Source organism: Capra hircus, chromosome 5 (assembly GCF_001704415.2).
Source record: "Capra hircus breed San Clemente chromosome 5, ASM170441v1, whole genome shotgun sequence".
Lineage (NCBI taxonomy): Eukaryota > Metazoa > Chordata > Mammalia > Artiodactyla > Bovidae > Capra > Capra hircus.
The window spans coordinates 76,479,531-76,502,827 of NC_030812.1; the positions used below are offsets into that span (position 1 = coordinate 76,479,531).

The following is a 23,297-nucleotide window of genomic DNA, read 5'->3' on the forward strand; positions in this document are numbered from 1 at the left end:
AAGAAGCTGATACCATAAATTTTCATATTATTTTATTAAAATCCACTGGTCTACCTGGCATTTTGAATGGATCTCTTTCTCTTTGCATTGGTCATCAGAAATATTGGTCCAGTAAGCTATATAGATGTTCCAAATACTGGCACTTTGGTGTATAGTATCAAAAATACTTATGTTCATTAATATTCTCATTGAGTTGAATATGGGTCCAGGTAGTGGGATGCTATCAAATGCATGGTCTTAGATAAAAAAATTCCCCAAATCCCAATTTTTCTTTGAAAGCTTAAATTTTATCACTGACAACAAATACTTGTATTCACCTTGAATTATCAGGATGATGTAGTTTGAGACAAACATGTCAGATGACTTCAAGTAAAAACGATGTTCCATGGGACTACTTCTCAATGACCATATCACCATTGCTTTTATATCTCTCTTGCTTTACATCATTCTGGAACGTATATAGTTCATATGTGCTTGCTATTTCCTGGGACATTTAAAAGATGTATATTCAGGGGTTGAGACTTAACAACTTGCACTACTTTATCAAAGACATTCTTAAGGGAGACTTTTTGGAGAGATCCCAGCTGTAAAGAAGACAATGACCAACATGAGGACCACTGTTAGTCTAGAACTATTGCATTGCCTCAACTGATGCCATTTCACAACTTTTGCTTTTCTAACGGAAACTTCTACTGACATTTAAACTCATGATGAGCACAGTGACTTTTCCTATGGAAGCATGCTGCTTAATATTTTGATAAGCCCCATCTTCTGAACTCTTCAGATAGTATTTTTAAAACTTGTGAAAAATGAGTTACCACCTCACAGATGTTTATGAAACTGCGTATGTCTGCAGTGCTAAGAATATTGACTCCCCATTTCTCCCTTGTTTTTCAGTTGGTCTGTCATTTCTGACTCTGCAGCCCCATGGACTGCAGCACACCAGGCTTCCCTGTCCTTCACCATCTCCTGGAACTTGTTCAAACTCATGTCTACTGAATCAGTGATACCATCAAACCATCTGGTCCTCTGTCATCCCCTTTCCCTCCTGTCTTCAATCTTTCCCAGCATCAGGGTCTTTTCTAATGAGTCAGGTCTTGGCATCAGGGGGCCAAAGTATTAGAGCTTCAGCTTCAGCATCAGTACTTCCAATGAATATTCCATTTCTCCCTACTCCCAGAAAAAATTTTAAAATGTATTTTAAAAATTTTGTAACATTAAGGTTTTATGAAAACAAATTTGTACTTCTAGTTGTCATATAGAGTAAAGCCCAGTAACATTTGAAGAATTTTATTTTGCCTTCCTTGAAATTTCCTAAACCTAGAAAAATTTTTGCTCCTCTTCTGAATAAACCTGAAAACATTTAACATTTCTTTTAAAAACACCTTTCTAAAATGTGCTGCTGTGAGGATAGGCAACAAAATTAAAATCAAACCATTTCCAACCTAGTTTTTAAAAAATAAATGTTTATTTCAAGTATGAAAAGTAATGTTTAAACATTATTCCAAAAACTGTATTCAGTTTAACAAGTATAAAACAAGACTTCCGACAAAAAGTTAACAATTCAGTATAAAATACTAAAGAATATACTTCGACATTCACAGTGAGCATTTCTGAAAAAATAAGTTTTGCTAGAAAGTTTTAAAAACAAAAATACAGTCCCAGAGGAAATAAACTAGTCCTTAAATAAGGAACAAATCTCCCTTAGGATGGATAGTTAGCATTTCAAAACAAGATTTGTATAAAATAATGGTACACTTGGTTCAATAATGTCAGAATTCAATAGCTTATGGTTTCCTTGACAAATACCGCCTATTTCTTATGTCTGTTACCCACAAAATAAGGTTCTCAAGCCAATTTAATTAATTTCAATGATATGTATAACCTAAGGGGTAACCAGACTCAGAAATTTTATCATGGCTATCTTGAGTATTTCCAGAAAAATATTTAACAGAATTTTTCTGGTGGTAATTACAGAACCACCAGAAGAATTAAAGTCTCAAAATTATTCTAAAGGACTGCTACCAAGACTTCTGCTTCTCTTCTCCATATACAGCTTTTTGTAGGTTTCGAACATTGCTTTTGAATCTTTTACTGGGTTTTGTAGTATCTCAAATCCATCTGCACTGCAGTTTCTCTTGGAGAGCCTTGAATTAGCCAAAACACTATCATCTAAGGAAACAAAAATTTTACTTTGTTACTCTTAATGTTAGTGAACAGTACAATCAATATAAATTGAGAGGGAAAACATGCATTCTTATCTGCAATAAAGAGTAAAGTGTAACAAACAATGGCTCTTTACCTATAGAATTATAAAGTATATGAACAGGACATCTTGCCTCTCCTTTAGGGGTCATTTACTACCCCATCCCCATCTTCACTGACCAGGGCTATTCTCCTTTACCTATACCCCTACCCAGTAAAATCTCTTTGTCATTTGCATACTATTAAGAATGTGACTTTCCTAACAGCCATCTAAACTAGCAATATAAAATGAACCAAGGTAAGCCAGTTCCAAAGAGCGCATATAAGTACAGTTTGCATATTCTGGCCTTACTATGCATCAGGTATTCTAAGAAATATCTGTATTTCTGTTTCTTTCAACTATAGTGCTATGATTAGTCTTACTATCCTTTTTGTGATGGGCCCAGCCAGCTATTCCTCTTTCTGTGCATTTTAAAATGTACCTCTTTATCTGAGAAGCTATTCCAATTCTGAGTTCCTATACTTTGGCTTCCTGCTCTAGCCATTCCTTTCTGGATTAAAAGTCCTATTTTACTTCTTTCAGCCTGGATGGGTCAAGTACTCTGTCCTCTTAATTATTATTCTTCATTTTTAGGTAACAGAGTATGGTCACTGTTAAATTCTTAATGTTTGAAGTTCTTCTCTGACCACATTAGTTTTCTGTCCTGAATGCTGATCCTTAAGGTGGGCTCTAAGTGGTTTTCCACTGGATTCTGTCATCTCCTCCTCTACCTCAGCCTGACAGTTTCACCACTTGCTCCATTTACATGCCAACCTTTGCCACCAAATTTACTGTCACTTATCTAAAATGTATTTTTAAGAACTGAAAACCTTTGCTTTAAGCTTGTTCTAGTTCTCTAGCCTCTTCATCTTGGTATGCTTTTTCATGATTTTCTTAAGTCTCATTAGACTTTTGACAGAGCTCCAAACTTGTTTCTTAGCTTTCCTCTCACCCTGCTGCATGCAGCTCTTCTCTGGGCCCTGGTCTGTGTCTTTTTCATCATGAACCTGAGCACTGATGTCCCACCTTCAGTTTATTGCTCATCCTGTCTGCAGTTATCTTCTTGTGTGTTGTTTAGCTCATGACGTTTCCTGAGCCTCTCTGGTCACTCTGCGAATGTGTCTGTCTTCTGAGTATTTTCGGACTCAGGTTCCAGTTATGCCTCTCATCTCCGAGGCAATCAGGCAAGTTGTGTCCCCTCCCACTTCCAAAAACCTTTCTCGCCCCAGCTGCCACACCCATTACATCTTTCTCATGTCTGTGTTCCAACTTTAGGAGTGTGTTTTCTACTTTCTCACTAATTCATTTTTTGCACTTTCCATTGTCTTCCTATTCTAACTAAGACTTCCTTCCTTTTTCTTTCAATTCGATTCAGCTGAATTTTTGTCCTGTACACATCTTCAATGTAGAAGACTCAAATTATACATGCCTGTTTATATATATTTGTTTTTTAACTCTTCTGTGGGCTTCCCTGATGGCTCAGCAGTAAAGAATCCACCTGCCAGTGCAGGAGACATGAGTTTGATCCCTGGGTCTGGAAGATCCCCTGGAGAAGAAAATGACAACCCACTCCAGTATCCCTGCCTGGGAAATTCCATGGACAGAGGAGCCTAGTAGGCTATCATCCATGAGGTTGCAAAAGAGTTGGACACACCTTAGCAACTAAACAACAATAATAAACCTTTGTCACACTTCCTCTCTTGCTTCTCTTTATTGCTGCTATGTAACTTTAATCAAATGATCTAACCTCTCACTGATAAATATGAATCTTTGTCTACTTGGTTTTGAAAATTAAATTAATTTGCAAATAAATCTAACTGAGGGTAGGCTAATAGGCATGTGGGCCAAGCCCAGCCTCTACAAGTTTTAGTAAACTTTAATTGGAATATAGCCCATATTCATTTGTTATTTTACAGCCATTTTTCCATGTTATCATAACGTTAAAGTCTAGTATTTAGGAAACATGATTTGCAAAACCTAATATTTATTGGGCATGGTTTACATAGGAAAAGTATGCCAACCCCTTGCCTAAGTCAAGGGGAGAATTTTCTTCTTAAAAGGAAACAGATCACTACTTTTCTGTCCAAAGCATGACAGAAAACATAGGAGAATGTCTTCCCACTACTCAAACACTGAATCATTTTTTAAAAGAAATATGGATAAAAACCAAGCTTCACGACAGTTTCAGAACTATAATCCAGTTTAGATATGAGTGTCAGGTAAGTAAAATAAAAACTTCAAATAGATAGTTTTACCTATTTCTTGGTTGGCTTCCGGCATCCTTTTCTCCTCAGTCACACATTTTAACCAGTCTTCTTTTGTACTTTTTATTCCTGAAACTATTTAAATATTCATTTTCAGATCTCTAGACTTTGCTACTCATCTCTTCTAGTACTATAATGAAGGAAAACCACGTAAGCCTAAAACAGATTTTAGAAGGCATTAGGTATACTCACACATTAACTCTAAAAAGGGCCTGGAAAAATGCTCTCTCCGTATGAGGTGACTGAATCTCACAATTAAAAATAATGATAATGTAATTATGTTTCTCTCACCTGGACTGAACACCAACACATGTCAATGTACTTAAAGGCATGACACAGAACATATCTCACACTGCTGAAGCTACACCCAACATTTCTGTTACAATCAGGTTCTCAGATTCTAATAATCTAGTTTCAAGAACCAAGTGTAATCAATACAAATTTATACTCTATATACTCACATATCCATATACCTTCTAAGAAAAAGTAACTTATTCATTGTAACGTTATACACACCAACACTGTCTGAACAGTGCAAGAGAAACTAAGATTTCCATTCAAATCCTTTAAAGGGTTTTCCAATCTGGGTTTCCTCAACACAATGTTTTGCATATACTAACCACCACCCTTAAATATTTCCTTATTGAGTCCCCTATTTTCTCCTTCCATCTTGCACTATGTTGAGAATTCTATCCTTCAGCTAACGAACAGATATGATTGCCATTCTGGGGTATATGAGAAGATACCACTTTAACCTTAGTGATATAATAGTCACCAACTGACTCAAAGATGGCAAGAAGTCGAACTACTTCTGTATATACAAAAAGACTTCATTAACAATTACAGCTATTAATATTTAGACCAAAACTTCAAAATCACTGGGGGTCTGAAATTGTAAGCCCAAAGAACTGAACAAAAAGCAAGACTTAAAATAATGTATACTTGATACTTTTATAACTGCTCAAAGCATGTTCTTCACTCCTTAGTGAAAAGGGAGATCTTTTGTATTTGGAAAACCTTGCAAATTTTATAAGCCTTGTCATTAATGTGCATGTAATATAATTTACAGCAAGTGGGGCAAAACTTTTAAAACAAATATTGACCAATGAACTATCAACATACCGAGAAAACCTCAGTAAATGCAAAATAATTTTACGTGTTTCCTAGCTACCCAGACGTCGAGAGGTGCTCTGCCACTTGCTGACCTACAATGCATTACACTTTTGCAGACACCAGCAAAAAAAAGTCATACTGGACCTTGCACAGGGGCTTGCTCCTTCCTAGGTGTGTGCTGCAGATCCTTCTGGTCTTCAACAGTGTTTGTATTTTTAAACACTCCATCTGGACATAATTTAAACTCCAGCATGCTTAGTTTTTCTGTGGTGTCTTTCACAGGTAATAGGTTCTTAGATTTACCTTCTGGTCTCTTTTCTTTAAGCTTCCTGGGTGAATTGTCTAATTTTGTGAGACAAATGCGCTCACGTTCAGTGCATTTAAATGCAACTCTGTTCAGATACAGCTTCCTTTGATCCTTTGTTTGGGAAGACATTCGGCTTAATTCACCTTCATTATTTATATTATTTAAATTTTTGTCTAGCTTGGTTCTATCAATCCACATTTTATCAGACTGCTTTCCACCAACTGTTCCTTTAATATTCCTTGAAATGTATGTTTTAGACTCTTTGGAATGATGGGTTTTGATGCTTTTACCATGGCCGGTACCAATACTTAATGATTCCTTGCAGGTCTGTACACTGCCATTGGGCCTCTCATTTGATTTCCCAGAACTTTCCACTTGCACAGAAAGTTTACCGGGCCTCATATGCTGCGAATCACAATCTTTCAGATAGTTTTTCTTCAATGCTTCCTTATGCTTCTGCCTTGATAAATACTCCTTTGGTGACAGAACTCTATTCATTTTAGATGAGCTATCCTTAGAGCCCGAGGATTTAACATTTGATACTATCTTTTCTTTAATCCAAGTTCTTTCATTTGGGGTTGAAAAATTACAGAATTTAAATGCACCACCTCCTACATTTTTATTCTGCTCTTGTTTATCATGTTTCTTCCTCTTTATCTCTGAATCAAATATGATCCCTTCATCTAATTTCCTTTCTTCCATAGATTGTTTAGAGCCTCCTGATTTCAATTTTCTCTTTTCTGGTGATACTGACTGTACCAAAGAACCATTCTTCATATTCAAATCTTTAGTTTTGCTTGTCAAAAAACTCATCTTTGGTTTTAGTGGCCCTAAGTTTTGTGCCATGAACTTCCTCTGCAGGCTCTCCTGAGAAAATTTTGTAATTTTACTAGCAGAATGAAAAGTTTCTTCATGAAATTGCAGATTTCGCTTTCTTTTGTGACTCTGCCAAGAATCCAGTTTTTTATCACCTTTAGATAAAAGTTGACTGGATAATTCTTGCTCTGTCCTTAGTGAACTGTTACTTTCTGTTTTGGATTTGTCTTTTATATTGCTGCTTTGCTTTGTTTCAGGAAAATGTTTTTTCTCAACTGGACAAGTAAGAGGAATCTTTGGAGGATTATTTGGAGCACTGTTAAATGCAACAGGAACATCTCTGTCAGATGTTCTCTCTCCTTGTTTATAACTCTTGGCCTCTGAAGGAGAACATGGATTTTTCTGTTTTTTTTCTTCTGAAGTTGACTTAATGGAATTACACTGGCATTGAGGTACTCCTTCATAAACCATAGAGAGCCACCCCAAAGCACAGCAACGGATATCATCTTTTTCTGAATCCAATGGTACAGAAGCACAATGTTCTTCAACTCCACGTGCCTGTGGGTCACACTGGTTCTCTTCCTTTGTTACAGGCTTTTCTTTCTGAGGTTCTGTCAATTTGTCAACCTCATTGGGTTGATCGTCCTGTTCAGGAAACAATTCTTTCATCTGATCTGTGTTTAGTATTGTAATTTGTATCTGGTCTGTTGAACCTTTGGAGTCACAATCAGTTTTACCACAAGTTTGAGCTTCGGAGATTTGGTCTGCCATCTGCTGTACCACAGAACTTTCATGCATGTTCACAGGTTCGATACCATAGGGAAACTCTTTTAAAAGTTCTGACAGCTGATCATGTAGGTATAAGATAGATGTCTTATCATGGAGACTTTCATCTGTTGTAGGATCCTGTTCAGTATAACTGCAGGGCAAATCAGCTTCCTGAGGGTAACTATCCTGCTGAATAGCAGCTGATGAACATGTATCATTTGCCATGTTTTCATTTTCAGTGATATGCTCCAAACTGCTTTCCTCTAGAATTCCACTCTTTGCTTCAACACATTTCAAAGGCGACAGTGCTGGAGGTTGCAGTGATTCTGACTGATCTGTTATTTTATTTGAAACATCTGTGCACTGCACAAATTCATCTTCTTTAAAGACAAAGTCTTTATTTTCAGTGAAATGTTCATTTTGTTGTCTACTATTCATTATTTGGTGATTGGGTAGAGGTTTCTGTGACTCAGCTTTTTGCAAAGGGAGCAAGTTGAATATCTCTGCTATTCGGGAATCATAAGAGGTATCACCTTCAACAAGAGAACAAATACTGCCAATCTGTAATACATCACTGCCCACACTACTACTGTTCTCTGAAATATATGAGGCTTGCTGATCACTCACAGGACACTGGATATCTGGTTCTGATTCATTGTGCTTTCCTTGACTGGTATTAGGTGTGCCTTCTGAATTAGTATTAGTTGACTGACTTTGCTTGTCCTCAATTAGTGGGAAAATCGTGATGCCTGTAGTACTTGTTACTGGTTCATTAACATTAATCTTCAAAACAGCAGTATTTTCTGTCAATTTATTTTGTAAGCTACAAACACTGCCTTCTTTAATAACTGGATATGCTGTTTCAGGTAAAGCTTCAGATGTATCTTTCACAGACAATGTATTGACATCTGAAAGAATTAAGGGTGATACTACAGCAATCCCTTTTGTAGTAGTTGTTCCTGAAGACTCATAATTTTGTGCTACCACTGATGAAATAGTTTCTTGTGAAGTGTTTACTATCTTATTCTGACAATTTCCCACAGGTGAAAATGGACTACTCTCACAGATGGGCGCAGGCTTTGAAACTGCAATGGCTGTTGTGTTTGTTTTTGACTCATTATCCTGTTTTTCTTTGGTAGGTTCTGAAGGTTGCTTTTTCCACAAAGACAGACATGTTGCTAGCAATTCCATGGAAAAGGGAGAGCCACTGTTAGAAGACACCCCATTAAACGATTTATACTCAAAGCAAGAAGTGTCTGCAATTTTGGCATTTATATTACAAGTCCTTGGAGGATTTACATTTTCCATGGTTTTCAGTTGGTTACCAGTGTTTTCAGTATTTGGATTCATTTCAAAATTATGCAGTTTAGAATCTTGAATACATTCACTACTATCTTTTAATAATTTCTTCTGAGTTTTACCTCCAGAAGTAAGTAAACTGAGAATTAGCCTATTTTTATTTGGATATTTTGAAATATATTCCTCAGATGATGTAGAATGAGGAAGAAAAGTTATTTCAGAATTTGTTGACACATTTTGTGCAACGCTGACGAAATTTCCTGATGAAAGTTGGGTGTTATGTAATGGTGCCTGAGTTACCTCAGCAGTTGATGTCTTTAAAGGATTCACAGCTTCCGAATCATGGACTTGTTCTGGTATTGGCAACTTTTCTGAACAGGAAGAATTCAGTAAAACAGAACTGACTTGGTTAAAATTTCTGTTCTGAAGGTTGGAACTCAACACACTATGTGGTCTATTAGTTTCTTCTGCAGATTCCATTCCTGTTGGTGGTTTATCCTCCACAGTCTCTGGAGTGACTAGGGTTAGTTGTGGTCCAGACTGGATTTTGGCAGTTTGTTTCAAAGACAATCCAGAATTTTGAGCTGATTCACTATAAGAGGTATTAGGTGTTTTAATACAGCCTGCTGCCATCAAGAGACTTTTATTAATTTTAATTTTCCTTGCAAGATCTGAAAACTTCTTTTTTATTTCTACTAATGTTTTAATATCCCTCACTAACTTCTCTTTTGTGACACTTGTGTCCAGTACTTGATTTGAAGTTAGATTTTGAGAATCCACTCTTCTCTCCTGATTATTTTGAGCAAGAGCCTGAGCACCAGTCACAGATGACCTAACAGGTTCATTAAAAGAATGATTGACACTGGTATTTACTTTCAAGTTACAGGAACTTCCCATCATACTGAAATTTTCATTCGGGTTTTGCCACTGCTGTTGAAAGTCTCTACAAAAGTCTTTCCTCATTTCAGGTAAGTGCATTTCTTGACTCTGAGGAACTTCCATAGAGGATTGTTTAACAACACGTGGAGTACTCTGCAAAGACTGGCTTGCATATCTACAGTCATAAGGAGGAGGAGGTCTTTTGTCAGTTTGAGTAACTGTATATTGATATGATGGTATAGCTGCAATCTGCTTTGACTTAAATGTCAGTGCAGGATTTGGAGACTGACTATTTTTAACTTGGAATGATACAGATGACATAGGGTTTTGTTTCTGAAGAGTAGGCTCCTGCGAAAAGCTTCGTGATGAATAACTGTATTGCTTTGGAAGTGGTCTGTAATCCTGGTAAGTCAGTCCACTGGATGCTTGCTGAGGTGCCCAATCAACCTGTTGCTCTGACAAAGGTAGGTTTCGTCTTGGGTTTCCTTGGTAACTTATAGGAACTCTTCCAGAATTAGAAGGGATCACATGTACTTGCATAGAATAAGTATCTGATGTTAGAAACTGATTCTGTAGTGCATGCACATTGGGTATATTCGTTCCAAAACCAGTTTGATGAGATACAGTTGCCCCTGTATGAGAAAGCGTAGAACTCCCCATTGGCGAGTTCAACCATACATCTTGTGTAACTCCTGAAGAAATCTGCAAATCATGACTTAGTTGTTTGGGTCCTTTAACATTTGCATATGTTATTCTTTCTACTGAAGTCTGTGAAGTCACAATGGTTCCACTATGCAAATCAGAAATAGGGATTTGTGGAGGAGTCTTCTGATTCCTGATGTTGAGCAGTGGCTGTGAAACTGGATGTGAATTACTGAGAAATAGGCATGGTTCTTGGTTACTTCCAGTATGGAAAGAACTTTGAGATGTTGTGCTAAGTCCTTGCTCCAAAAAAGATGCTTGTTTTTTAGGATACTGGGGTGGGAAGGAGAGACTGTCTGGTTTTGCATTCCAATTCATTGTCATGTTGATGCAGTATCAGTGTGTTAAAAGCCAACTGTTTTGAATGCCAGGAATCTGTAGGAAATAAACATCTTTTATTAAAAAGCTGAATTTTTAAGATAATTTTCTCAGCTTACCTTTATTACTAATGCTGACCATGTCAAACAAAATTCCTTACCTCACACTAGACAAAGCTTCATCTTCAATTCACGTAAGATAAAGAGCAAAGGAAGATGTAACAATATATGGAAAATCTCAATAAAATTTTTGGTGGTGTTGCATAGGAACCTAGAATGTCAGGTCCATGAATCAAGGCAAACTGGAAGTGGTCAAACAAGAGACGGCAAGAGTGAACGTCAACATTCTAGGAATCAGCGAACTACAATGGACTGGAATGGGTGAATTTAACTCAGATGACCATTACATCTACTACTGCGGGCAGGAATCCCTCAGAAGAAATGGAGTAGCCATCATGGTCAACAAAAGTTCGAAATGCAGTACTTGGATGCAATCTCAAAAACGACAGAATGATCTCTGTTCGTTTCCAAGGCAAACCATTCAATATCACAGTTATCCAAGTCTATGCCCAAACCAGTAACACTGAAGAAGCTGGAGTTGAACGGTTCTATGAAGACCTAGAAGACCTTTTACAACTAACACCCCAAAAAGATGTCCTTTTCATTATAGGGGACTGGAATGCAAAAGTAGGAAGTCAAGAAACACCTGGAGTAACAGGCAAATTTGGTCTTGGAATGCGGAATGAAGCAGGGCAAAGACTAATAGAGTTTTGTCAAGAAAATGCACTGGTCATAGCAAACACCCTCTTCCAACAACACAAGACAAGACTCTACACATGGACATCACCAGACGGTCAACACTGAAATCAGATTGATTATATTCTTTGCAGGCAAAGATGGAGAAGCTCTATACAGTCAACAAAAACAAGACCGGGAGCTGACTGTGGCTCAGATCATGAACTCCTTATTACCAAATTCAGACTTAAATTGAAGAAAGTGGGGAAAACCGCTAGACCATTTAGGTATGAGCTAAATCAAATCCCTTATGATTATACAGTGGAAGTGAGAAATAGATTTAACGGCCTAGATCTGATAGAGTGCCTCATGAACTATGGAATGAGGTTCGTGACATTGTACAGTAGACAGGGATCAAGACCATCCCCATGGAAAAGAAATGCAAAAAAAAGCAAAATGGCTGTCTGGGGAGGCCTTACAAAGAGCTGTGAAAAGAAGAGAGGCGAAAAACAAAGGAGAAAAGGAAAGATATAAGCATCTGAATGCAGAGTTCCAAAGAATAGCAAGAGATAAGAAAGCCTTCTTCAGTGATCAATGCAAAGAAATAGAGGAAAAGAGCAGAATGGGAAAGACTAGAGATTTCTTCAAGAAAATTAGAGATACCAAGGGAACATTTCATGCAAAGATGGGCTCGATAAAGGACAGAAATGGTCTGGACCTAACAGAAGCAGAAGATATTAAGAAGAGGTAGCAAGAATACACAGAAGAACTGTACAAAAAAGATCTTCACGACCCAGATAATCACGATGATGTGATCACTCACCTAGAGCCAGACATCCTAGAATGTGAAGTCAAGTGGGCCTTAGAAAGCATCACTACGAACAAAGCTAGTGGAGGGGATGGAATTCCAGTTGAGCTGTTTCAAATCCTGAAAGATGACGCTATGAAAGTACTGCACTCAATATGTCAGCACATTTGGAAAACTCAGCAGTGGCCACAGGACTGGAAAAGGTCAGTTTTCATTCCAATCCCAAAGACAGACAATGCCAAAGAATGCTCAAACTACTGCACAATTGCACTCATCTCACATGCTAGTTTAAAGTAATGCTCAAAATTCTCCAAGCCAGGCTTCAGCAATACATGAACCATGAACTTCCTGATGTTCAAGCTGGTTTTAGAAAAGGCAGAGGAACCAGAGATCAAATTGCCAACATCCGCTGGATCATGCAAAACGCCAAGAGAGTTCCAGAAAAACATCTATTTCTGCTTTATTGACTACACCAAAGCCTCTGACTGTGTGGATCACAATAAACTGTGGAAAATTCTGAGAGAGATGGGAATTGACCTGCCTCTTGAGAAATCTGTACGCAGGTCAGGAAGCAGCAGTTAGAACTGGACATGGAACAATGGACTGGTTCCAAATAGGAAAAGGAGTATGTCAAGGCTGTATATTGTCACTCTGCTTATTTAACTTCTATGCAGAGTACATCATGAGAAATGCTGGACTGGAAGAAACACAAGCTGGAATCAAGATTTCCGGGAGAAATATCAATAACCTCAGATATGCAGATGATACCACCCTTATGGTAGAAAGTGAAGAGGAACTAAAAAGCCTCTTGATGAAAGTGAAATTGGAGAGTGAATGGCACCCGGTCCCATCACTTCATGGGAAATAGATGGGAAACAGTGGAAACAGTGTCAGACTTTATTTTGGGGGGCTCTAAAATCACTGCAGATGGTGACTGCAGCCATGCAATTAAAGACGCTTACTCCTTGGAAGAACATTTATGACCAACCTAGATAGCATATTCAAAAGCAGAGATATTACTTTGCCGACTAAGGTCCGTCTAGTCAAGGCTATGGTTTTTCTAGTGGTCACGTATGGATGTGAGAGTTGGACTGTGAAGAAGGCTGAGCGCTGAAGAATTGATGCTTTTGAACTGCGGTGTTGGAGAAGACTCTTGAGAGTTCCTTGGACTGCAAGGAGATCCAACCAGTGCATTCTGAAGGAGATCAGCCCTGGGATTTCTTTGGAAGGAATGATACTAAAGCAGAAAGTCCAGTACTTTGGCCACCTCATGCGAAGAGTTGACTCATTGGAAAAGACTCTGATGCTTGGAGGGATTGGGGGCAGGAGGAGAAGGGGACGGCAGAGGATGAGATGGCTGGATGGCATCACTGACTCGATGGACGTGAATCTGAATGAATTCCGGGAGTCGGTGATGGACAGGGAGGCCTGGCCTTCTGCGATTCATGGGCTTGCAAAGAGTCAGACACGACTAAGCGATTGAACTGAACTGAACAGAAACTCATTCTACTCAATATAATTAGCAATTTTTTTGCTACACTTAAGAGACAATTACTTTCTGTATATATTTATTTTAACCGGCTCTTTATTCTAAGATACCCATAATCACTGTAAAAAAATTAAAAACATAATCAAGCATATACTATAAAGTCTTTACTACTACTGTTCATCTCCAATGTCTAACTCCCTAGGGCTATCTACTACTGTTAACTTTTCTTTCAGAAAATTTCTATACAGAAAAATCACCAAAGCATAAAATCTCATTCTTTGAAAACAGAATCCTACCAAACATGCTGCTTACAGTTTGCCTGATTTTCATCCCTATAACTAGGACATCTTATCATTCCACTACACATATACCTATTCACTGTCTGCATAAACATTCCCCTTTTGAGTGGATCAATATTTAACCATTTCTCTATTGATGAATATTTGGTTTTCTTAGGTGTTTTTACTTATAAACTATCCTACACTAAAGCATGTATTTATGCTTTTATATTTGTGCTAAATGTTCCTGGAAATTTCCAGAAGTGAAATTCAAAAGACATTAGAATTGTTTTCATAATCAGTGACAAACTGCCTTCCAAACAGATTGAAATAAATCATACTCTCACCAACACTTACATGAAGTGAAGTGAAGTCACTCAGTCGTGTCCGACTCTTTGTGACCTCCGGGGACTATAGCCCACCAGGATCCACGGGATTTTCCAGGCAAGAATACTGGAGTGGTGTTGCCATTTCCTTCTCCAGAACACTTACATGGACATATCTAAAAAACGGACAAATCTGTAACCATAATGGGATTCCCTGATGGCTCAGCTGGTTAAAAGAACACCCGCCTGGCAATATAGTAGACGCAAGAGACATGAATTCAATCCTTAGGTCAGGAAGATCCCCTGGAGAAGGAAATGGCAACCTACTGCAGTGTTCTTGCTTGGAAAATTCCATCGACAGAGGTGCCTGGTGAGCTACAGTCCATGAGGTCACAAAGTCAGACATGAATGAGTGCGTGTGTGCATGTGTGTACACACACACAACTGCATTAAATGACAGGGTAAACAAATTTGACTCAAACATATTAACAGTATGTCAAACAACTGCAGAATACACATTCCCTCCAAGAACACATGGAATTTTTACCAATATTGACCATATTGCAAGGACATAAACAGATCTTATTTTTGAAGGATATTTCAGATTAATTCACAGTGGAATTAATCTAGAAATTGTAGAAGGAACTAGGAAATTGCCAGTAATTCAGAAATAAACAATGCAGTGGGCTCTGGTGTCTCTTCCTCTAAATATCCAATAGGATATCAGTCCTACTGAAGAAGATTCCACCCTTGTTGTCAGGGACATTTAACTTTAAGGGATCCAGTATCTTGCATTTCCTTTCTTTGTGTGCCATTTCTCAAGGACTCTCTGTTCCTTATCAGTTCCTGGAATACAGGAATGAGTAGAGCTGCACACAGTTCTCATGACTGAGATCACCAGAAAGAGCACCTGTTTCAATTCCCTTCAGGGACTCCCTTCAGCGACCTTGTACTTAATAGACTATCCATTTTGTTGCAACTGGTGGAATTTCATTCTTTTTAACGGCTGAGTAATCATTTTACTGAAGATATATAAGCATGCATTTCTGCTAATAAAATACCCTTGTTTCACTAGAGACTTGGGTCCCCCACGTCCTTCTTTCTGTCTCTGGATAGTTCTTCAGAGCGTGGAATCCTACCGATCTCACTTTCTCGCCCAACTGGGCTTTCAAGACCTCCTTGAGAGGACACTGTGGGCCTCCGTGAGTGGTGTAAGTCCTATGTATGGGCTTTACTGGTTTTCCACATAACCCGAGGGATAATGCTCCTTCTCTTTCTTTTCGTTTACTCCAGTCCCCAGGTCCTGGTCTGTAAAAGACCACAACACTTTATGACCTCATTAAACCTTAATTATCTCCCTTAAAGGCCCCATCTCTAAAAGTCTCACTGAGGTTAGAGCTTCAATATATACATTTGGTGGGAAGGTAGGAATAGAGGACAAGAAACACAGTTCAGTCCATAACAGGTCCCATCCTTATATTAAGATAAGACTTGATTTATTTAATAGAAGACTGGGAGACTGTGGAGGAGGTGGTGAGGAATGATTAGAGTCTGTGTATGTTGTGAAGGAGGAAATCACAGAATTTGCTGGACATGTGAAACAGAGAGAGAAGTCAATAAAGGAGAAATAAAATGAGTTGATGTATGTTTAAAAAAAAAAGACTGGGAGATAATCATATAAATTTAAGAATGACAAATTAATCCAAGGAAAAGACAGAGTGAAATAAATAATGAAAACAGAGATAAACAAGTCACAAGTTGGTGAAGAATAAAAACTAATAAGCCTCTGTCAACACTGGTCATTAAAAAAAACCCTGTATTGGGAAATGAGAGTATCACTAGACCCTATAGACATTAAAATGATAGTGTATTTATTAACTAATTTTAAAACATTTAAAATTTAAGTGGAATAGAGAAATTCCTTGAAAAAAACATACCTTAACCAGAGTTGACATAATAAAAATACTATCTCTTTAAAAGAGGGGACACTTCATAACTTATTTACTGAGTCTCTGATACCAAAGCTGAAAAGAAAGACAATTAAGGTGTCAATCTCTCAGAAACAAACGCAACAATCCTAAGCAAAATGTGAGCTTAGGACACAGTGACAGACTGTATTTTCTTGGGCTCCGAAATCACTGCAGATGGTGACTGCAGCCACGAAACTAAAAGACACTTATTCCTTGGAAAAAAAGCTATGACCAACCAAGACACCTGATACAAAGAACTGACTCATTGGAAAAGACCCTCACGCTGGGAAAGATTGAAGGCAGAAGGAGAAGGGGGCGACAGAGGATGAGATGGTTGGACGGTATCACCAACTTGACGGACATGAGTTTGAGCAAGCTTTGGAAGTTGGTGATGGACAGGGAAGCCTGGCATGCGACAGTCCATGGGGTCTCAAACAGAAACAACTGGGCAACTGAACTGACTAAGAACAATTCATTAAAAGGACAATTGTATGAAACAAAAAACAGAAGTTTCCTTAATTTTGATAAATGGTAACTTTTAAAAAATTTAGACTAGCAAACAGTAATGTTATTAGTAATAAAACAATTTAAATAAAGGCGCCACTATCACCCACTTCTGTTCATTGTTGCACTGAAGATCATAAAAAGTGTTAAGAATTGAGAAGGAAAATATACAACAAACAATTCATATCAGTTATGTAGAATGTCCAAAACAATCTGTAGATCTTTTAGATCTATTACATTATGGATCATAGTGCACTCAAACTAGATTGAAGAAGGAACAAGTTTTGGTTTTATGTGTATTATTCTTGGGAATATATATGTTTACTTTTGTATTTGCTCATAACTAAATAGTCTTTCCTGATGGTTCAGAGGGTAAAGAATCTGCATGAAATGCAAGAGACCCAGGTTCAATCCCTGGGTTGGGAAGATCCCTGGAGAGAAGGGAATAGCAACCCATTCCAGTATTCTTGCCCTAGAGAACTTCATGGACAGAGGAGACTGGTGGGCTGCAGTTCATGGGATCATGAAGAGTCAGACATGACTGACTCACTCACACACACAATGTAATAGGAGGGAGCCTTTCAAGGCCTTGTGAAATCTGTGTGTCCTGACCTGTCATTTGATCAAGGTACTAAAGAAACCTCCTCTCTTAGAGATTTTAATTTGTCAGGGAACCAGATCATCCGTATCCATCAAGACAGCATATATTTTGGTTTAAAAACAGGTGCTAAGAAGAAAGAGCTATATTTTCCTCATAGGCCTTCTCTCAGCAAAGCTCCTTGAATAAGACAAGTGACCAGGGAGAAGTATAATACAAACTAAAAAGCTTTAAGACTTCCCTAGTGGTCCAGTGGTTAAAAATCCACTTGCCAATGCAGGGAAAGGAGTTTGATCCCTGGTGTAGGAAAATTCCACATGCCACAGGGGAACGAAGCCCATGCACTGCAACTTCTGAGCCCGTGCATACCCAGAGTCCATGGTCTGCAATAAGAGAATCCACCATGATGAGAAGGCCGCACACTACAACTAGAGAAATCCCATTCACAGCCAGAAGACCCAGTGCAGCCATAAACAAACAGCAGTACTGAAAATATTGATGGTGAATTCCCAATAATTCCCTATTTCTTATGTGAGCTTGGGGGGGTAGGACACTGTTACAGGATGAATTCTGTCCCCTCTAAATTCATATATTGAAGTCACATCCTCCAGTGTGATTGTATTTGGAGATAGGCTCTCAGGAAGGCAATTAAGGTTAAATGAGGTCAAAAGGGTTAGGACCTTAATCCAACAGGATTAGTGACCTTACAAGAAAGGCACCAGGTACATGCACACAATGGGAAAGACTAGAGATCTCTTCAAGAAAATTAGAGATACCAAGGGAATATTTCATGCAAAGATGGGCTTGATAAAGGACAGAAATGGTCTGGACCTAACAGAAGCAGAAGATATTAAGAAGAGGTGGCAAGAATACCCAGAACTGTACAAAAAAGATCTTCACGACCCAGATAATCACGATGGTATGATCACTCATCTAGAGCCAGACATCCTAGAATGTGAAGTCAAGTGGGCCTTAGAAAGCATCACTACGAACAAAGCTAGTGGAGGGGATGGCATTCCAGTTAAGCTATTTCAAATCCTGAAAGATGATGCTGTGAAAGTGCTGCACTCAATATGCCAGCACATTTGGAAAACTCAGCAGTGGCCACAGGACTGGAAAAGGTCAGTTTTCATTCCAATCCCTAAGAAAGGCAATGCCAAAGAATGCTCAAACTACTGCACAATTGCACTCATCTCACATGCTAGTTTAAAGTAATGCTCAAAATTCTCCAAGCCAGGCTTCAGCAATACGTGAACCATGACCTTCCTGATGTTCAAGCTGGTTTTAGAAAAGGCAGAGGAACCAGAGATCAAATTGCCAACATCCGCTGGATCATGGAAAAAGCAAGAGAGTTCCAGAAAAACATCTATTTCTGCTTTATTGACTATGCTAAAGCCTTTGACTGTGTGGATCACAATAAACTGTGGAAAATTGTGAGAGAGATGGGAATACCAGACCACCTAACCTGCCTCTTGAGAAATCTGTACGCAGGTCAGGAAGCAGCAGTTAGAACTGGACAGGCAACAACAGACTGGTTCCAGATATGAAAAGGAGTACGTCAAGGCTGTAATTTGTCACCCTGCTTATTTAACTTCTATGCAGAGTACATCATGAGAAATGCTGGACTGGAAGAAACACAAGCTGGAATCAAGATTGCCAGGAGAAATATCAGTAACTTCAGATATGCAGATGACACCACCCTTATGGCAGAAAGTGAAGAGGAACTAAAAAGCCTCTTGATGAAAGTGAGAGAGCGAAAAGGTTGGCTTAAAGCTCAACATTCAGAAAACAAAGATCATGGCATCTGGTTCCATCACTTCATGGGAAACAGACGGGCAAACAGTGGAAACAGTGTCAGACTTAATTTTTGGGGGCTCCAAAATCACTGCAGACGGTGACTGTAGCCATGAAATTAAAAGACGCTTGCTCCTTGGAAGAAAAGTTATGACCAACCTAGACAGCTTATTCAAAAGCAGAGACATTAGTTTGCCAACACAGGTCCATCTAGTCAAGGCTATGGTTTTTCCAGTAGTCATGTATGGATGTGAGAGTTGGACTGTGAAGAAGGCTGAGCACCAAAGAATTGATGCTTTTGAACTGTGGTGTTGGAGAAGACTCTTGAGAGTCCCTTGGACTGCAAGGAGATCCAACCAGTCCATCCTAAAGGAGATCAGCCCTGGGTGCTCTTTGGAAGGAATGATGCTAAAGCTGAAAGTCGAGTACTTTGGCTACCTCATGCGAAGAGTTGACTCATTGGAAAAGACTTTGATGTTGGGAGGGATTGCGGGCAGGAGGAGAAGGGGACGGCAGAGGATGAGATGGCTGGATGGCATCACGGACTCGATGGACGTGAATCTGAGTGAACTCCAGGAGTTGGGGATGGAGAGGGAGGCCTGACGTGCTGCGATTCATGGGGTTGCAAAGAGTCGGAACCAAACTGAACATGCACACACAAGAAAAGACCATGTAAGGAGACATAAACAGATAGCTGTCTACAAGCCAAGAAGAGAGACCTCAGAAGAAACCAGAAACTTTTATCTTAGACTTCCAGACTCTAGAACTGTAAGAAATTTATTGTTTAAGCTCAGCTGATGAAAAAAATGACGAAACTGTGGTCATTTTGTCAGAGCAGTCCTGGCAGACTAATAACAGCCTACAGTAGTGTACCATTAGTCGCTCTGTCGTGTCCGACTCTTTGCAAACCCACAGACTGTGGCTCACTAGGCTCCTCTGTCCATGGGATTCTCCAGGCAAGAATTCTGGAGTGGACTGCCAATCCTTTCTCCAAAAGAGCCTATGAGTAGGAAGAAAAATGCTCTTTACGAGTAATTTGGGGTTGTCGGATTTCCTCCCCCACTCCACCTCTCGTGCTGGCACAGAAAAACTCAACATTGAACTAATTAAATTAGAAGGAGTTACGGGAATTTCCTGGGAGTCCAAAGGTGAAGACTCTGCACTTCCACTGTAGGGCTGCAAGCTCCATCCCTCATCTGGGAACCAAGATCCTACATGCTGCTTGGTGTGCCACCCACCCCCCACAAAACGGAAGGAGTTCGAAGTTTTCTGATCTTTTTCCTGACTACAGTTTCTACTTCTGGATATAATACATTCTTAGATATTTCAAAATATACTTTAATGGAGATTACCAGAGTCAGGATTTCAATGGTGTATCATTTAACTTTTTCTTGGAAAAAAACTTTTGCCCCCAAATCTCCATACCCTCTGATCACCCCCAACTTGTGACAGCCATGGCACTTACCTAACAAATTCCAACGAAGGCTGAACTTCAAGAACCTCTCTGCACAGGAGTAGCCAAAGTTATCTGGGAGGTGGGGGAAATCACACAAGCCAACGGATTGAGTTTATACAAACATCAACAGGTGAACAACAATTCTATTTTATTTTGCTGAAACTTTAAAGTAGTTTTATTTTTCCCACTATTCTCTCCTCCCTGCTCCCCAGAGACACCAACCCATAAACCTGCTCCCGCTACTCAGGGGCTTATATTTCAGAGGGGAAAAAAAAAAATAGCACTATCTGCCACCGTACTATCACCAAATCTATAATATCACAGCCTTGCAAATGTAATCTGTATTTACAGTATCAAATCTCTGTATTTAAAATCCTACCTCTGGGAATTCCCTGTGGTCCAGATGTTAGGACAGCACTTTCCCTGTTTGGGGCCTGGGTTTGATACTTGGTCAAGGAACTAAGATCCCACATGGCTGCCTTGAGCTATGGCATTAAAATAATGTAAAATCACAAATACAACAAATCAGATTTTAGGATGCTTACTTAACACCCTTAAAGATAGAAACAAAAATGATTTTTAAAGATAATTTTCTTTATTGTTTTTGGCTATGGTACGTCTTTGTTGCTGCAAGGGCTCTTCTCTATTTGTGGTGAGGGGGCTACTGTCTAGTTGTAGTGCTTGGGTTTCTCACTGTGGTGGCTTCTCTTGTGCAGCATGGGCTCCAGGGCACGCAAGCTTCAGTAGCTGCAGCGCATGAGCTGGGCAGTTGCTGCTCCTGGGCTTCAGAGCACAGGCTCAAAAGCTGTGATGCACATAGGCTAGTCATAGGGCTTCTAGAATTTGTGAAAGATGTTTTCCATGGCCCTTATGGAACTTTCTCACATGTTACTCTGTAGCATGTGGGTTCTTCCCAGACGAGGGACTGAATCCACATCTCCTGCATTGGATTCTTTAACACTGAGTCACCAGGGAAGCCCCCAAAAATGACTTTCAAAAGTAATCTGTGCTTTTATAAAATAACTTTTAAAATATACATTGAAAAAATTATTAAAGCAGCTAAAATGACACATTAGAAAATATTCACTTAATGCAAAAGAAAATAGTGAGAAACAAAAACATATGAGACAGAAAATAAAAAGTATAAACAGCAGATATAAATCCAACTATATTAACAATTTCACTAAAAGTGAGTGGATTAAACAATTCAAATGACAGAATGTCAGATTATTTTAAAAGGGCTAGCCAACTATATATTTCAATAGGTATACCTTCGATTCAAAGATAAAAATGACAAGAAAGGCAGAATAACTATATACATTATCAGAAAAAAGTAAGACTAAAACAAAAAATTTTTCTCTACATAAAGAGGGACATTTTATAACCATAAAAGGGTCAATCCACCAATATGTGACAACTATGTATATGCACTTCAGAGAGCATTAAAACGTAAGTAAAACATAGACAAGTCAAAAACAGGCAATTCACCAAAGTCAAAGACTTCAATTCCCCACTTTTGATAATGAACAGAATTGGCAGGGAAAAAAAAACACACAAGGAAATAGGAGTTTTGAACACACTATACACACCCACCTTTCTAGTTTATAGTGGAGATTTTTAAAAGATTAAAAAACTGTAGTACCTTAGGTTGTAGTACACAGCTGTCCATTGGATGCTTTGTAGTTTTATGGTTGTCTGCTCTCTGGCAGTTACTATAGATTGGATTCAACAGTTCAGGTACTTTTGTCAAGTGGTAAAAGGGTCAGCAAGCAGTCTAGTGATGGGTGCACATGCCAGCAAGCCACCTAGCTCTACATGTTTATACTCTGCTGTAGGGAATGCTCCTAGCTATGAATAGCTATAGGTAAATTAGCAAGCCCTAAATAATGATCCTTGATATAGCTGGCACAAAGTTTGGCTCTACTAACCCACCCATCTGAATGTCGGTTTTACAGTTTGGAGAACAAGCAATATTAATCTGTTGATGCTGATAAGGTGAGGTGGCCCTCACCAGGACGGGAGGCAAGCAGTCCGGGTGTGTTGATATTGCTAAAGTGCTAGGGTCTACACTGGCGGGGGGTGGTTCACAGTCGTAATTCATATACTCCTATTTCAAAGAGAATCCATGGAAATGTTCTGTGTGTCATCACAAAAAAAAAATCTTTCAAATTTCTTAATTAAAAAAAACTTTTATCCTGAAAACAGACAAAAATTTAGCTTTGACGATCCCTACATTTAAATCTTACATATTATTAGTATTACTTGGTCTGAGAAAAAGTGGGAGGAAAGCAAGTCACTAAAATCCATGGCCGAGTAAGTAATGAACAGCAAGCTGTAAACTGCAAAATTAAGATCAATTTGTGAAGCAGGAAAAAGAAGAGAAGTCAATGGCTGCAGTAGACTAAATGTAACAATGCCTGTGCATTTCCACATAAAATTTTCATGAAGACCTCACTAACATTAAGACTTGTAAATATTTTAAAAATATTCTATATCCATACAAAGCAAAGAACATGGTTTAACTGGAAAGCCTCCTTTATTTTAAAATCAGCCTTATCACAGAAAATTACAAACCAAAAAATAACCTAAAAATCGTACCTTTAAAGAATAATCATATTAACACCTATCT

General features: G+C 38.7%; 1 protein-coding gene across 10 annotated transcripts in view; it reads right to left on the reverse strand.

Moving 5' to 3' along the window:
* Positions 1,447-23,297, reverse strand: part of KIAA1551 (KIAA1551 ortholog) — a 31,559-nt gene continuing 9,708 nt past the window's right edge. For 2 of the 10 annotated variants that reach the window (XM_018048334.1, XM_018048335.1), the window contains 5 exons: positions 20,678-20,740; positions 20,086-20,212; positions 5,767-10,768; positions 4,501-4,584; positions 1,447-2,172 (listed from right to left, as the gene is read on the reverse strand). In XM_018048334.1, coding sequence (XP_017903823.1) covers positions 2,006-2,172; positions 4,501-4,584; positions 5,767-10,717 — 5,202 coding nt within the window. In that variant the 5' untranslated portion in view covers positions 10,718-10,768; positions 20,086-20,212; positions 20,678-20,740 and the 3' untranslated portion in view covers positions 1,447-2,005. Of the gene's footprint in view, positions 2,173-4,500; positions 4,666-5,766; positions 10,769-20,085; positions 20,213-20,677; positions 21,682-23,297 lie in introns of those variants that run through there. The other 8 variants (XM_018048331.1, XM_018048330.1, XM_018048337.1 and 5 more) reach the window with 6 other exon arrangements.